This window comes from Myotis lucifugus, unplaced genomic scaffold (genome assembly GCF_000147115.1).
Source record: "Myotis lucifugus unplaced genomic scaffold, Myoluc2.0 scaffold_669, whole genome shotgun sequence".
In the NCBI taxonomy this organism is placed as follows: domain Eukaryota; kingdom Metazoa; phylum Chordata; class Mammalia; order Chiroptera; family Vespertilionidae; genus Myotis; species Myotis lucifugus.
In genome coordinates, this window is record NW_005871717.1 from 196,355 (window position 1) to 211,496 (window position 15,142).

Below are 15,142 nucleotides of genomic sequence, written 5' to 3' on the forward strand. Positions count from 1 at the left end.
GCGTTCACCGGGTGCCCACCGGGTCCCGGAGCCGGCGGAGGCGTGGCCGGCTGGTTGAACAGGCTCTCGTTTCTCGCCTCGCCTTGGCTTTCTCGCTGAAGGTCTGTCTCCGAGAAGGCCCCCCTTCTTGGCATATTAGTAGCAGGAGCTTGCGATTGGAGAACCTCTGTACCAGGCGCTGACTGGCCCTCAGCACAGGTGTCATTTAATCCCAACAGCCGTGGAGGTAGAAGATACTGTTATTGGGGAGCTAGGGTTCCCCTCCAAACCCCATCGCAACCTTTCCTAACCTCTCTACGGAATAATCCTCGGGACTTTTTTTTTTTCCCAGGCATCTTCCTTTTCTGCAATTCTGTGTAAATTCAACTTGTTTAGCTTTAACTTGCACTGAAAATTAGCATTTCATTTAGTGAATATTAAATGATCATGATGTTTGTTCATGCTAACCATTGAATTGGGGGGGGGGGTAGAATGACTCACACTTAGAAAAGGAAAATAAAACAAGCACCTCTTTGGGGAAGGTGATTTCTTAAATCAGTATGCCGTGGACAGTCACTTAAATCAAAGTAGTTCACCATTCTGCTTGCCTATGTAGTAGAAGCTATTTAACGGCTGCAGTGCAGCATGTACCATCATATTCTCTATGTTCACAAGATAAATTTGTCTTACATTTTAACAAACCTGTTTTCAGAATTCCCCATAAGGATTGATGGCCTAGTTTGATACTTTCTCCAGGATAAATGTGACAACCAACGTGCAATTGCAAGATTTCCTTCTAATAAACTACGCAGTTTGTATAATCAAAGCTAAATATTTTTCTTTTCTGCATTTAAGAAGCATAGATCTGTACAGGCTTGGGGGGGGAGCACGTTGTTTTGTTTTGAATCTCGAATAATACTTAGCACATAATAGAAGCTCGATTTTAATGTTTGTTGGGCTGATCTGAGACACTCACACAGGATTACTGTTTTCATGGCTCTTCTCTCAGGTACCTTAGTCCATACTGCACTTTCTTCTGTAGGAGGTTGTTAGGAGCAGCCATTTGTAATATTTCAATCTACTTGAGAGGCAAATGCAACTTGTTGGGGTTACATGTAGGACTCTTTAACCTCTGATCAGAAGGAAGTCATCAGGTGTTAAATGAATGAAGCCGAGAGAACACAGGTCTGAATCACCTTAGTGCCAGTTTGCATTTGGAATTTGTTCTGTGCTTCTCCAAAGACTTTTACATCATAGTGGACTTTGACATGACCCTGTATGTCATAACCAAGTGTGTGGGGTATGAATGGATGTGAAATTCCAACAATCATACCTTGTGAACATCGCCTGTAAAAGAATGAAGTCTGCAGGCACAGCAGATCTGTCCTGTTAAACAGATTGATAAACAAATGTAGTGGTATTGTATCAGGTACAGACATCTGTTCATTTGTTAACATCCTCACTACTGGCAGACCTTGTTTTATCGCACTTCACTGTATTGCATTACACAGGTTTTGCATTTTTTATTTTTTATTTCTTAATCCTCACCCAAGAAGTGAGGATATTTTTTCCATTGATTTTTAGAGAGAGTGGAGGGGAAGAGAGAGAGACAGAGACATAGATTGGTTGCCTCCCAAACATGCCTTATCAGGGCTAGGGATTGAACCTGCAACTGAGGTGCATGCCCTTGACTGGGACTTGAACCTGAGAAGGCTGAGCAAACCGGCTAGGGTGGCGTTGCATTTTTTACAATGGAAGGCAAGACCCTCCACCAGCAAAAAGAGTATGAATCACTTTATTGTGATACTCGCTTCATTGCAGTGGTCTAGAATCAAACCCACAGTATCTTCAAGGTCTGCTTGTATTATTTTATTGAGAGCCTTGTTTGGAGAGAGCTACTAAAACAACTTTTTAAGATCCTGTTCTCAAAGTCAGAACTACACGTTTTTTTCCCTTTAGCAATAGATGCATTATTTAAATAGATTGAATTTTTGTATCAAAGTTTGCTGGGGCATTCTTTTTTAAATTAAAATTGCTGGGGGGGAAATCTAGCCTTGGAAGGCTCTGGTCTAGTGTTCATACCTTTATAGAAACATGTAAAGCTGTGTGAGGCAAAAGGAGAAAACCCTTTGCTTTTACAAAACACTTTGATGAAGAGATTGTCTTTTGTCAGAGGGCTGAGTTGGCACAGGAAGAATACTGACAATGATCTCTGCGGGTCTGATCCTTTCTGGGACAGCAGGAGCCTTCTATTTGAAATGTGCCCCTGAGAGCAAGGTGGAAAGACTTCAGAGACTGGCTTTTCCTTCAGACCAGCTGCTGTTATAATTGTTGTTTGGTGAGCTGTGTAAGCTTAGAATAAGGATTCAGGTTTCTATTGCATGGATCAGCAAATGAAATCTTAGTTTTAAGGAATCCTAAGATTCCTATTTCTTTTTAAGATGAGTACATTTTCCCGGTGTGTAATTTGCTGAATCACTGTTTGGAGGGTCATTAAAACTGACATCATCGTTTTTCTTGATGTTTATATTCAAATTTTTTGCTTCCCAATTATAGTAACATTGGCAACAGGAGGTACACAGAAGCATCACCAAATGACGCATTTGACTTTGTAATAGGAAAAGCTTTCAGCCTTAATATTATTGAATTACTGCTGTAGACCACAGTTAATATGTTATCCTCATATGATTTTGAAAATGAGGAAAATAAGAACAATATAAAAGCAGTGGAATTTAAAGGTTTCTGATTTCTGGAAGAAAGATACTTTTAAAAATACACTGTCTGCTAGAGCTAATTTTTTTCTGCCTAAGGCATAGGGCTGAGTGGAGTATCTGTTTAAAGCTAACAGTGTACAGTGCTGAAATGGATTATTATCGCTTGCAAAGACTGATTAGTGAAAGAATATTAAACACGAAAGTGTTGCTAAGTTGTAGTTCTCAAGCCTGTGGTATTTTTAGTGCTGCTGAGGCCAGTTCAGGATTTAGAAAAGACAACCTTCTAATGAAAATCCTTATTGGAAAATAGATGAACAGGTGCATACAGGCTTCAAAACTGTTTTCTTTCCTTTTCTTTTGTGCCTTAATTAAAAACAATAGTAAAGAACATTGAATACTCTCCCATTTGCCCCACTAATTATTTAGAAAACCTTCCTGGGCTTACTGCCAGCCTTTGGCTCCTTTTGGTTATGGAAGCCATATGCTAGATGACAGGAAATGAACTTTTTTTAAAGACCAAAAGAAGACCCATGTCCTTAAACTAACAGATGAAGTAATATCCTCTTTGCAGTGTCACTTCACGACCCTTTCTTGTTGATACTTGTCTTGCCAGGATTCTATCCTAAACAGCCTATGAAATATGTAGGAGACTGAGTCTTGAAGTTACTGAGCCCGGTTGGGCTTTGTTTAACTGGAAATAAGGGCTGAGAAGGACAAGTTCTTTTCTGGTTACTGGTGACTGGAAGAGTGCTTTACTTGGCATCCCTTTCTGCAGCAGCAGGAGAGCTGCTCCCGGCTGTGTATGGAGAGCTTAGGTGGTTTCATAATGGAATGGAAGTAGGTGAAGGTGGTCTAAAGTTAGTCTTGATTTAGGTTTTGACTGCCAGTTAAGAGCATCTTTGATGAGTCCCTGGTCCTTCCCAGTGAGGAATTACTCACCGCTATAAAACAGGTCAGGAGAGACTTCGTCTTCAATACAGTGTGGAGGCTTCTATGTGGCACTGTGTAGGCACATTACATACCCTGTGGATACACAATAATTATTTCTGGGACATCTTTAGCCTTGCATCGTTCCATTTTCACTTAGTGAAAATAATGTATTAGCTTTCCTAAGGTTGCACATACTGTCTTTGACAGAGCAGGTAATAGAAGCTAGGTCGCTCCACTCTGGTTTCTCATTGCCATCTGTGAAAACAAGTGAAAAGCTTAAGTACCTCGTCCAGGAAAGTTGTACTCTCTACCTTGAAGAAGTGTGTGGACACACTGTCAATCATCTTAAAACTGTGTAGATATGGATAGTAAAGTGGAGAATGGTGATGAGAGTGAGAGTTAGAATCTGGTGATGGAAGTGTTTGTTTTGCCTGTGACTCCTGTAGATTTGATCAGGTCCGTTAGTATCTTTGTGCTTGAAGTTGTCTCATCTGAAAAACTGGCCTAAATGCCTTGAAAAGATATAAAGATGAATGTCTCTTACATGATTTGAGCTTTTCATAAAGGTTCTATGTCTTGTGAATACAAGATATTATTTCATAGAGTTGTTACCTGAAGTATTTAGTACATGAATAGGCATTATTAATATTTAAATCATGAGAGAATTTATTTTAACACCTGTCTACCAACAGTACACTAATTTATCTTAAATGTAAAATGTTTACTGTGAGCTGGAGTGGTGAATGGTCGATTCTGCTGCTTTATTTCCCATTGAGAGAAAATCACCCAAGCAGAACACTAGTTCTGCACTAGAATGAACATTAACAGGTGACAAAATGTATTGCTTTTCTGTTACCACTTATTCTAGGTTGAGTTTTAATATGGATGGTAATGAATAGATGTAAACCTTATTTGTCAACCTCTACAAGTTAAGTTTTAAAATCATGTAGTACAGGTCCCTGTTTTTGTAACAAATACCTTTTCATAATAAATATATTCGTGACATTAACTAAAATGACTTTCCATCATACTTAGAATAAAAGTCAAACTTTGCCATGGCCTATAAAATCTTGTATGACCCGATCCCTGCCTACTTCTCCAACTTCATCTCATACCACTCTTTCCCTCATGCTTCTTTCCCACTGGCATTTTATCGCAGCTCTGCCACATTCTCATGTGTTGCAATGCCTCTGGCTTTTACTGGTGAGGTCCTCATCCTTCAAGCTTTAGCTAAAACGTGTCCTCAGGGTGCCTTTCCTTGTGACCTTCCTTTCTAAAGTAGATCCTTTTTACACCAAATCCATTTTTTTTCTTCTCTCACACACCACATCCAAATGGGTTAACACAACCTTTTAGCTCTATTTTCAAAACATATCCAGAATCCTACCCCTTCTCTCCATCTCCATCTCTGCCGTCCTAGCCAAGCCGCCACCATTCCTGACCCAGATGATTGCAGTATCCACTTGTCAGTTGCTTCCCCACCTTTGTCCCTTACACACACTTTGCTCCAGCCTCATTGACCTCCTTATTAACTCTAGTGATGCTTCCTGCCGGGGTCTTTATACTTGTTTTGCCTCTGCCTGGAATGTTGGCCACCTAGATAGATCTACATGGGTCATTTATTCTGTTCCTTCATATCTTAATTCTGTCACCCTTGTCACATTATTAAATTTCAGCCTCCCATATTCATACTCTTCCTAGCTTTATTTTTTCTCTTTATTAGCACTTCCTGCTATCATATATTTTATTGTGCTGTTTCTCCCAATAGAATATAAGCTCGTGAGGGCAGGGCATTTTTTAGCTAAGTTCATCTTTATATCCCCTGTATCCAGAATGGTATCTGGTGTCAGACCAACTGAAAGAGTGTATGTAGAGGCATTGCTAGAAATAAATAAAGATTTATTAAAATGTCTTAGGGTTTGCAAACCAGAAACACAAGGCAATACCCAGAATGCTCCGAAGACAAAGGAAAAACGAAGAGTTCTTACTGGTATAGTAAAAAATAAATTCTTAGCCTCTGGATTGGATGACCAGTAGTCTGGATAAGTGAACATTGTTTCCTTAATCCTTCAGGGGTAATCACATCTTTACCTGGAGGTTTGATGTATATCCAAGCATTGACAGGACTGGAAAGTTTGAAAGTTTAAGTTCCCAGGCTAATTAAAACAAAAATAGTATTGTTTCTCAAGCTTTGGCCTGTAGTGACTCCGTGTTACTTCCTCACTCTCTTCCTCACTGGTATTATTGAATGTATGCATGCATATATGAATGAAGAGTGTTTATCACAGTTTGCAGGTTTATCTACTTGTTATCTTGCTTCATCCGTTAATCTAGAAAAGCAGGAACTTCATTGTATTAACCATTCCATAACTAAAGCTTAGTGTGATGCCCAGCGATAAACAGTCATTTGTGAGTCAATACTAGTACTACTGGTACTGGTTTGCTTTTGTATTGCACTTAGTTCGTAAAGTACTTCCTTCTGTATTATTTCATTTTATTTCACAATCATATTGTCTTTAGACAAGAAGACTAAGTGAAGGGACCTTTAAAGCCCCATCTTAAACGTATTTATCTGGTAAATGATAGTCAGCACTGGATGTCAGACCTTCCTACTCAGTTGAGTTAATTTCCCACTATATTAAAGGGTCTCTCTATGAAGTTTATGCAGATAGTTACTTCAGTTACCTATGTTAGAACAAGTGTCCTTTGGGTATCATTTAATTTTTATTTCTGGGATAGTGCATATATACCTAAGAAGAGAGTCGAAAAATGAGGTTCAAAATAGAAATATGGTTCTGTGCTAAATCAAAGTACTGTAACAGCTACTGACATGTAATTACCTCACAATTGCTGTGCTGCTTGTTTGGTTTGCTCATCTTGGAGAAGGACATGAAGAGAAGTAGAAGAAATACATATTATTGATGTATTTTCCCTTTTTTTTCTCTTTTTTTTTAAAATATATTTTATTGATTTTTTACAGAGAGGAAGGGAGAGAGATAGAGAGTTAGAAACATCGATGAGAGAGAAACATCGATTAGCTGCCTCCTGCACATCTCCTACTGGGGATGTGCCCGCAACCCAGGTACATGCCCTTGACCGGAATCGAACCCGGGACCTTTCAGTCCGCAGGCCGACGCTCTATCCACTGAGCCAAACCGGTTTCGGCTTCTTTTTTTTTTTTTTACTTACTTTATTTTTAGTCCCAGGATCTGTAACAACAAACTGCTTTGACAGTTGCAGTAATACAGTGCACATTTACAGCAGCCAGATTTCATAGGAACTTTAGTAACTGTTTGTTTGTTTGTTTGTGTTTAAACCCTCACCTGAGGAATGAATATATTTTTTCCATTGGTTTTTAGAAAGAGAGGAAGGGAGGGAGGAAAGGAGAGAGGAACATCTATGTGAGAGAGAGACATTGATTGGTTGCCTACTGCACACACCCCGACTGGGGACGGATATTGAACCTGCAACCCAGGTACATGCCCTTGACCAGGAATTGAACCTGAGACCTTCCGGTGCGCAGGCCCATGCTCTAACCACTGAGCAGGCCAGCCAGGATGGAGAGAGACTATTTAAATATCTGCCTATATTTTGATTGAGGCTCTGTCCAAAACAGTAGGTATTTAGGATATGAATAAATCCAGTCCGTTAGAAAATAATAACGATTTTAGAAGTCACAATGCTGATTGATCACTTCTAGACTAATGAGTATATCTACTAGTGAGTAGATCAGTCTTCTTCACGTCTTAAAAGTAGGAGTACATAAGAGCATGTTACAAGTAGAGGGCCCCAGTTCAACTGGGTCTTAAGTAGGACTCAGTTTTCCTTCTGGGCCATTCCACCTTCTACCGGGATCAGATTTAAATTTGCTATGTTGGGTTGGGTCTTGGTCCATTTTTATTTTATGGACTGGGTTATATAAAATGTTGAAGTGAGATCATTTGCATTATTCACTTGTCGTGCTAGATCTCCAACTTGCTGCTGAGCTTGGGAAGACATTACTGGATCGGAACACAGAGTTGGAGGATTCTCTTCAGCAGATGTACACAACCAATCAGGAGCAGTTACAGGAAATTGAGGTAATTTACTCAGTTACACTTGGAGGCGTGGCACATTGCTGCTGTTAACCAATCATATTCTGCTAAAATGACACTTGCAATTAAAAGCCATGTTTAATTTCTAACACAGACGTCTCTGAGAAGAACCATCAGAGAGGGCAGAGAGGTTGATTTCTACTTTTAGGCTTTCCCAACACTATAGTCTGAGTGATGAAAGAGAGTTCTCTCTGCACCTTTGGTGAAGTATATTGAAGTAAATGGTCCAGTATTTGCCATTATGTGAAGCAAAATAAAGCTATGGATATTATACTTAGTTTCACTTTTTTCTTTTAAAAATGAATTATGCAAAGAGGTATAAGAAAATAAATAATATAATGAACACTTGTGCACCCACCACCCACCCAGCTTAAAAGAGAAAACTCACACTGTTGAGCCTTCTTGGTTGGGTCTGCCCTTCCCTTTTGCCCCCACTCCCATCCCCACCCCAGATGTTACAGTAGAACCAGCTCCTGTCTACATGCAAAAACATGTAAAAGACCTTAGAACAGTGATAAGAACTTACTGAGCTCTGATTTTATACTGAACCATATAATTGAAATGCTGGAAATTGAAAGAATTAGAATTACACAGTCCTTGACTTCAAAGCAATCAAAGTTACACAAATTTCAGTTTTGTTTTTGTTTGTTTAATCCTCACCCGAGGGCATGATTTATTGATTTTAGAAAGAGAGGAAAGAAAAGGAAGGGAGGGAGAGGGGGAGGGACATCAATGTGAGAGAAACATCGATTGATTGTCTTCTGTACACACCCCAACTAGGAATCGAACCCACAACCTAAGTATGTCCCCTGACCAGGAATCAAACCCACAACCTTTCAGTGTATAGGATGACACTCCAACCAATTGAGCCATATAAGCCAGGGCCACAGGTTTCAGTTTTTGAATACAAATAAACCTATCATCAAAAGTGAGGCAAATTTATAATCTCGATATCCTTAATTTTACATAGTGCCATAATTAAGGTACATATAATAATCTTTTCATCAGAATTTTTGAATATAGCCAGTGATGTGACCAAAATACACTTTTATAATTTTAGGAAGGTACATATTGTAATGATATTAAAATCACCAGCTACCATTTTTAGCACATTCATCATCTAAAGAGCATGGAACATGCCATACATAATATGAATTTAATTACTTGCCGAGTTTTGCAGAAATCTAGAAATGCAGAAAAATCAGATGTTTTTAAACTGTTAACTAGCTAGATGTCATATGTAGTTAAGGAATTCATTCTTACTTTGGTTCATAGACTTTGTTTTTCAGCTCATTGGAAGATTTCACTAAGAGGTCCAGTGCATAAACAATATACACTGTGGTATATATTTACTAGTATTTGGCTTTTGCATAGTCTTAATACATTGGATTGATGTCTTTTTTGTTTTGTTTTTAAAAATACAATGAGCAATTTTTTAAAAATATATTTTATTGATTTTTTACAGAGAGGAAGGGCGAGGGATAGAGAGTTGGAAACATTGATGAGAGAGAAACATCGATCAGCTGCCTCCTGCACACCTCCTACTGGGGATGTGCCTGTAACCAACGTACATGCCCTTGACTGGAATCGAACCTGGGACCCTTCAGTCCACAGGCCGACACTCTATCCACTGAGTCAAACTGGTTAGGGCAGATTGATGTTTTTTATGAACGTGCCTATAGATAACTATAACTGAATACTATTACTGGTATTTTAGCAGATTTCCCAAGTATAGATGGAAAAAAGTCCAAATATTTGCATAATCAAGAGAATTATGCTTATTTGTTCCTGTAGGAGATCACAAACACAATTGCTTTATAATCCAAGTAACTTGTCTTTCTAACTTTGTTTTCTGCGGTATTGAGAATGATTAAACAGTTAAGATAGACGGTTGACATTCTGAAAAAAATCCAAAGATCTTTGAGATTCACCAAATCTACAAATAACACTCCATCACCTAATGTCTTCCATGAGATATTGCAAAGTATAATGAAAATGAAGTATCCAGTTCAGACTTTAATGATTAAATAAATATAAAATTAAATATATGAATAAGCTATTCAAATAAATTTAGCCTGTAGTGGCTCTGTCTCCAGTCCTGGTCAGGGCACATGCAGGAGGCAACCAATCGATGTGTCTCTCTCTGTCTCTCCCTTTGTCTTCCACTCTCTCCAAAAATCTATGGAAAAATATTCTTGGGTGAGGATTAATAAAAAATAAAATAAAATAAATAAATAAATAAATAAATAAATAAATAAGCAAGCCTGTAGTACTTCCAAAAACATTTTCATGAATCTCTTTTCTTTTTCTTAAAAGAAAATATTTCAATTATAATTGACATACAATGTTACATTAGTTTCAGGTGTACAGCATAGTGATCCTATATTTATATAACTTAAGTCATTTTCCAATATGTCTAGTACACACTTGGTACCATACATAGTTATTATAATACTAGAGTCCCAGTGCACGAAAATTCGTGCACTCGGTGGCGGGGGCTGGTGGGGGGCGGGGAGTCCCCTCAGCCTGGCCTGCGCCTTCTCGCAGTCTGGGATCCCTCAGGGCATGTCCACCTGCCAGCTTAGGCCTGATACCCCAGGGAGCAGGCCTAAGCTGGCAGTCAGACATCCCTCTGGCAGCCTGGGAGCCCTTGGGAGATGTCTGGCAGTGGCTTAGCACTGCCACAGAGGCAGGAGAGGCTCCTGCCACCGCTGTTGCGCTCCCAGCAGTCAGCCTGGCTTGTGGCTGAGCGGAGCTCCTCCTGTGGGAACACACTGACCACCAGGGGGCAGCTCCTGTGTTGAGCATCTACCCCCTGGTGGTCAGTGTGCGTCATAGCGACTGGTCGTTCCAGGTCCTTCCTCAGTTAGGGTCAATTTGCATATTACCCTTTTATTATATAGGATCATTAACTATATTCCCTATGCTGTACTTTACAACCCATGACTATTTTGTAAGTACCAATTTGTACTTCTTAATCCCCTCACCTTTTTCACCCATTCCCCGCTCCTGCTCCCCTCTGGCAACCTTCCCTTTGGTGCCTAATTCTATAAGTCTGTTTTTGTTTTCCTTTATTCGTTTGTTTTTTAAATTCTACATATAACAGAAACCATTCAGTATTTGTCTTTATTTGTCTGACTTATATCAAATAGCATAATATCCTCCTTATCCATCCATGTTGTTGCATATGGTAAGATTTCATTCTTTTTTATGGCCAAGTAATATTCCATTGCATATACGTACCATATATTCTTTAACCATTTGTCTATCAATGGACACTTAGATTGTTTCCATATCTTGACTGTTGTAAATAATGCTGCAATGAACTTAGGGATGCATATATCTTTTTAAATTAGTGTTTTGGATTTCATCAGGTAAGTACCCAGAAGTCAAACTAGTGGGTCATATGGTAATTCTGTTTTTAATTTTTTGGAGGAAACTTCAAACTATTCTTCATAGTGGCTTACCAATCTGTATTCCCATCACAGTGTACGAGGGTTCACTTCTTCACATTTTCCCCAATGCTTGTTGTTTTTTGATTTATTGATGATAGCCATTCCGACATGTGTTGTACTATCTCATTGTGGTTTTAATTTGAATCTCTCTGATGATTCTTGACATTGAGCATCTTTTCATATGTCTATTGGCCATTTGTATGTCCTCTTTAGAGAAATGTCTATTCAGGTACTCTGCCCATTTTTTAATCAGATTGTTCATCTTTTTAGTGTTAAGTTGTACAAGTTTTTTATATATTTTGAGTATTAACATCTTATTGGGTATATCATTGGTGAATATCTTCTCCCATTCAGTAGATTGTATTTTCATTTTGTTGATGGTTTCCCCTGCTGTGCAAAAATTTTTTAGTTTGACATAATCCCATTTGTTTATTTTCCTTGCCCAAGGAGTCATATCCAAAAAAAATATTACTAAAAGCAATGTCAGAGAGTTTACTGCCTAGTTTTCTTAAAAAGTTTTATGGTTTTGAGTCTTACATTCTTGTTGGGTTGATTGCTTTATCATTATCAAATATCCTTTGTCTCTTCTCATAGCCTTTGTTTTAAAGACTATTTTGTCTGCTATAAATATTGCTACCCAGCATTTTTTAGTTTATTCTTGTATACTAGAGGCCCGATGCACGAAGATTCGTGCAAGAATGGGCCTTCCTTCCCCTGGCTGCTGGCACCGCCTTCGCTCCAGCCCGGAGCTGCCTTTCTGCCTTCCCACACTGCCCAGAGGCCATTCGGCGCCTGCATATGCAAATTAACTCACCATCTTTGTTGGGTTAATTTGCATACTCACTCCTGATTGGCTGGTGGGCGTCGTGAAGGTACGGTCAATTTGCATCTTTCTCTTTTATTGTAGATGGTGTAAGAAAGTGGTTTAGTTTCATTTTTATACATGTACCTGTTCAGTTTCCCAACACCATGTATTGAAGAGACTGTCTTTACTCCTTTGTATATTTTTACCTCCTTTGTCATAGATTAGTTGGCATAAGTTTTTTTCTGGGCTCTTTATTCTTTTTCATTGATCTATGTGTTTGTTTTTATGCTAGTAACATGCTATTTTGATTACTGTGGCTTTTAGTATAGATTGATACTAGGTAGTGTGATATTTCCAACTTTGTTCTTCTCAGGATTGCTTTGACTACTCAGTGCCTTTAGTGATTCCATATAAATTTAGAATTATTTGTTCTATTTCTGTGAAAAATACCAATGGAATTTTGATAGGGATTGCATTGAATGTATAGATTTTGGGTAGTATGGACACTTTAACGATTTGTGGATATTGTACCAACTTTGGATCCCAGGAATAAATTCCACATGATCGTGGTGTTTGAGTTTTTTTAAATGTATTGATGAATTCATTTATTCGTATTCTGTTGAGGGTTTTAGCATCTATGATCATCAGGTGTATTTTGGGTAGTATGGACACACTAATGATGTTAATTTATCCTATCCATGAGCATGGTATAGGCTTCCATTGATTTGTATCTTCATCAGTGTCTTAAAATTTCTTTTTTCAGTGTCTTAAATTTTTCCAAGTACTTGTCTTTTACTCCTTGGTTAAATTAATTCCTAGGGATTTTATTTTATTTTATGCAATTATAAATAGATTATTTTCTTAATTTCTTTCTCGTATTGGTAAATATCTTTTCATTATTGGTAAATGAAAATGCAACTGATTTCCGAATATTAATTTTGTATGCTGCTATTTTACTTCATTCATTTATCACTTCTAATAGTATCTTGGGATTTTTAGGGTCTTCTATATACAGTATCATGTCATTTGCAAATAATGACAGTTTTATTTCTTTCCTCTTTAGATGCCTTTTATCCTTTTTCTTTTCTGATTGCTGTGGCTAGAATTTTCAGTACTATCTATATATATAGAAGCCTAAGTGACCGTTACCACCAGACAACTGGATGACTGGACGACCGACCAGTAGCTATGATGCGCACTGACCACCAAGGGGCAGACGATTAATGCAGGAGCTTCCCCCTGGTGGTCAGTGCGCTCCCACAGCCAACCTCCCGTGGCCGGCCAACCTCCCACAGTCCCTCCCCGCAGCTGGCCGGCCATGATCGGCCCCGATTGGGACTTGGCAAGACAGCCCCTGATAGGCCCCGATCGCTGGCCAGGCCGAGGGACCCCACCTGTGCACAAAGTAGTGCACCGGGCCTCTAGTGTTAAATGAGTGGTGAAAGTGGACATTCCTGTGTTCCTGATCTTAAGGAAAACGCTTTTAGCTTTTCCCCATTGAGTATGATGTTAGCTGTGAGTTTGTCGTATATGACCTTTATTATGTTGTGGTATGTTCCCTCTGTTCCCACTTGCTGAGAGTTTTTATCATAAATGGATGCTGGACTTTGTCAAATGCTATTTCTGTTTCTATTGATATGATCATATAATTCTTATTCTTCAGTTTGTTTATGTGGTGTATCACGTTAATTGATTTGTGGATGTTGTACCAACTTTGGATCCCAGGAATAAATTCCACATGATCATGGTATTTGAGTTTTTTTAAATGTATTGATGAATTCATTTACTAATATTCTGTTTAGGATTTTAGCATCTATGTTCATCAGGTGTAATTTTCTTTTTTTAAAAAAAATAATTTTCTTTTTTTTGGTAATGTCTTTGTCTGCTTTTGGAATCAGGGTAATGTTGGCCTTATAAAATGAACTTGGGAGCCTCCTCTTGAATTTTTTTGAATTGTTTGAGAAGAATAGTTAAATTTTTGAATGTTTGTTAAAATTCATCTGTGAGGCTATCTGGTTTAGGGCTTTCATTAGTTGATTGGATTTCATTAGTTGTTATCAATCTCTTCAGATTTTCTGTTTCTTCTTGATTTAATCTTGAAAGTTTGTATGTTTCTAGAAATGTATTCGTTTCTTCCAGGTTGTCCAATATGCTGGCATATAATTGTCTGTAGTATTTTAATTTTTATTTATCTTTTTGATCCTCACCCGAGGATATTTTTTCCATTGATTTTGTAGAGAGCGGAAGAGAGGGGGAGAGACAAAGAGAGAGAAACATCAATGTTAGACACATTGATTGGTTGCCTCCCGCACATGCCCCGACCAGGACCAGGTATTGAACCTGCAACTGAGATATGTGCTCTTGACTGGAATTGAATCTGCGACCCCTCAATGGTTAGAGGGCCAACGCTCTAACCACTGAGCAAACAGGCTAGGGCTGTCTGTATTATCTATATATATAAAAGCCCAGCGACCGGAATGGCAGAACGACCGATGGCTATGACGCACACTGCGGCAACCAACCAGCCTGATCCAGGCCCGATCAGCTCCCCTCCCCCGGCCGGCCTAGCCCCCAGTTGGCCCCCAACACCCTGATCGGGGGCGGGACCGGCCCGGTCCAGTGGGCCCCCATTGGGGCGGGCCAGCCGGACCCCACCCATGCACGAATGCATGCACCGGGCCTTTAGTTTTTAAATAATTATATTTGTATTTCAGTGAGTTGATTGTCACTTCTGTTTCATTTCTGATTTTATTTATTTGGATCCTCTGTCTTTTTTTCTTCTGTATTTTTTTCTTTCTTGATGAGTCTGGTTAAAGGTTTATCAGTTTCTACTCTGGGCTTTGTTCTTTTTCTTGTTACTTTACTTGTATGTTTAGATTGTTTATTTGAGATTTACCTTGTTTCTTGAGGTAGCCTTCTGTTGCTATGATTTTCCTTCTTAGAAATGCTTTGGCTGTGTCTCATAGATTTTTGGTTTTGTATTTTCATTTTTATTTGTCTTAAGGTATCTTTTGATTTCTTCCTTAATCTTGTTAACACGTTCATTGTTTAGTAGTATGTTATTTCACCTCCATGTGCTGGTGTATTTTTCAGTTTTCTTCTTGTAATTGATTTCTAGTTTCATAATATTGTGATGGGAGAAGATACTTGATATGGTTTCAATCT

The 15,142-nt window shown here is 38.7% G+C and overlaps 1 protein-coding gene across 1 annotated transcript in view; it reads left to right on the forward strand.

The window, feature by feature from the left end:
• Positions 1 to 3,984: 3,984 nt before the first annotated feature.
• Positions 3,985 to 15,142, forward strand: part of CDR2 (cerebellar degeneration related protein 2) — a 35,063-nt gene continuing 23,905 nt past the window's right edge. The window contains exons 1-2 of the mRNA XM_014447508.2: positions 3,985 to 4,015; positions 7,590 to 7,702. Coding sequence (XP_014302994.1) covers positions 3,985 to 4,015; positions 7,590 to 7,702 — 144 coding nt within the window. The remainder of the gene's footprint in view (positions 4,016 to 7,589; positions 7,703 to 15,142) is intronic.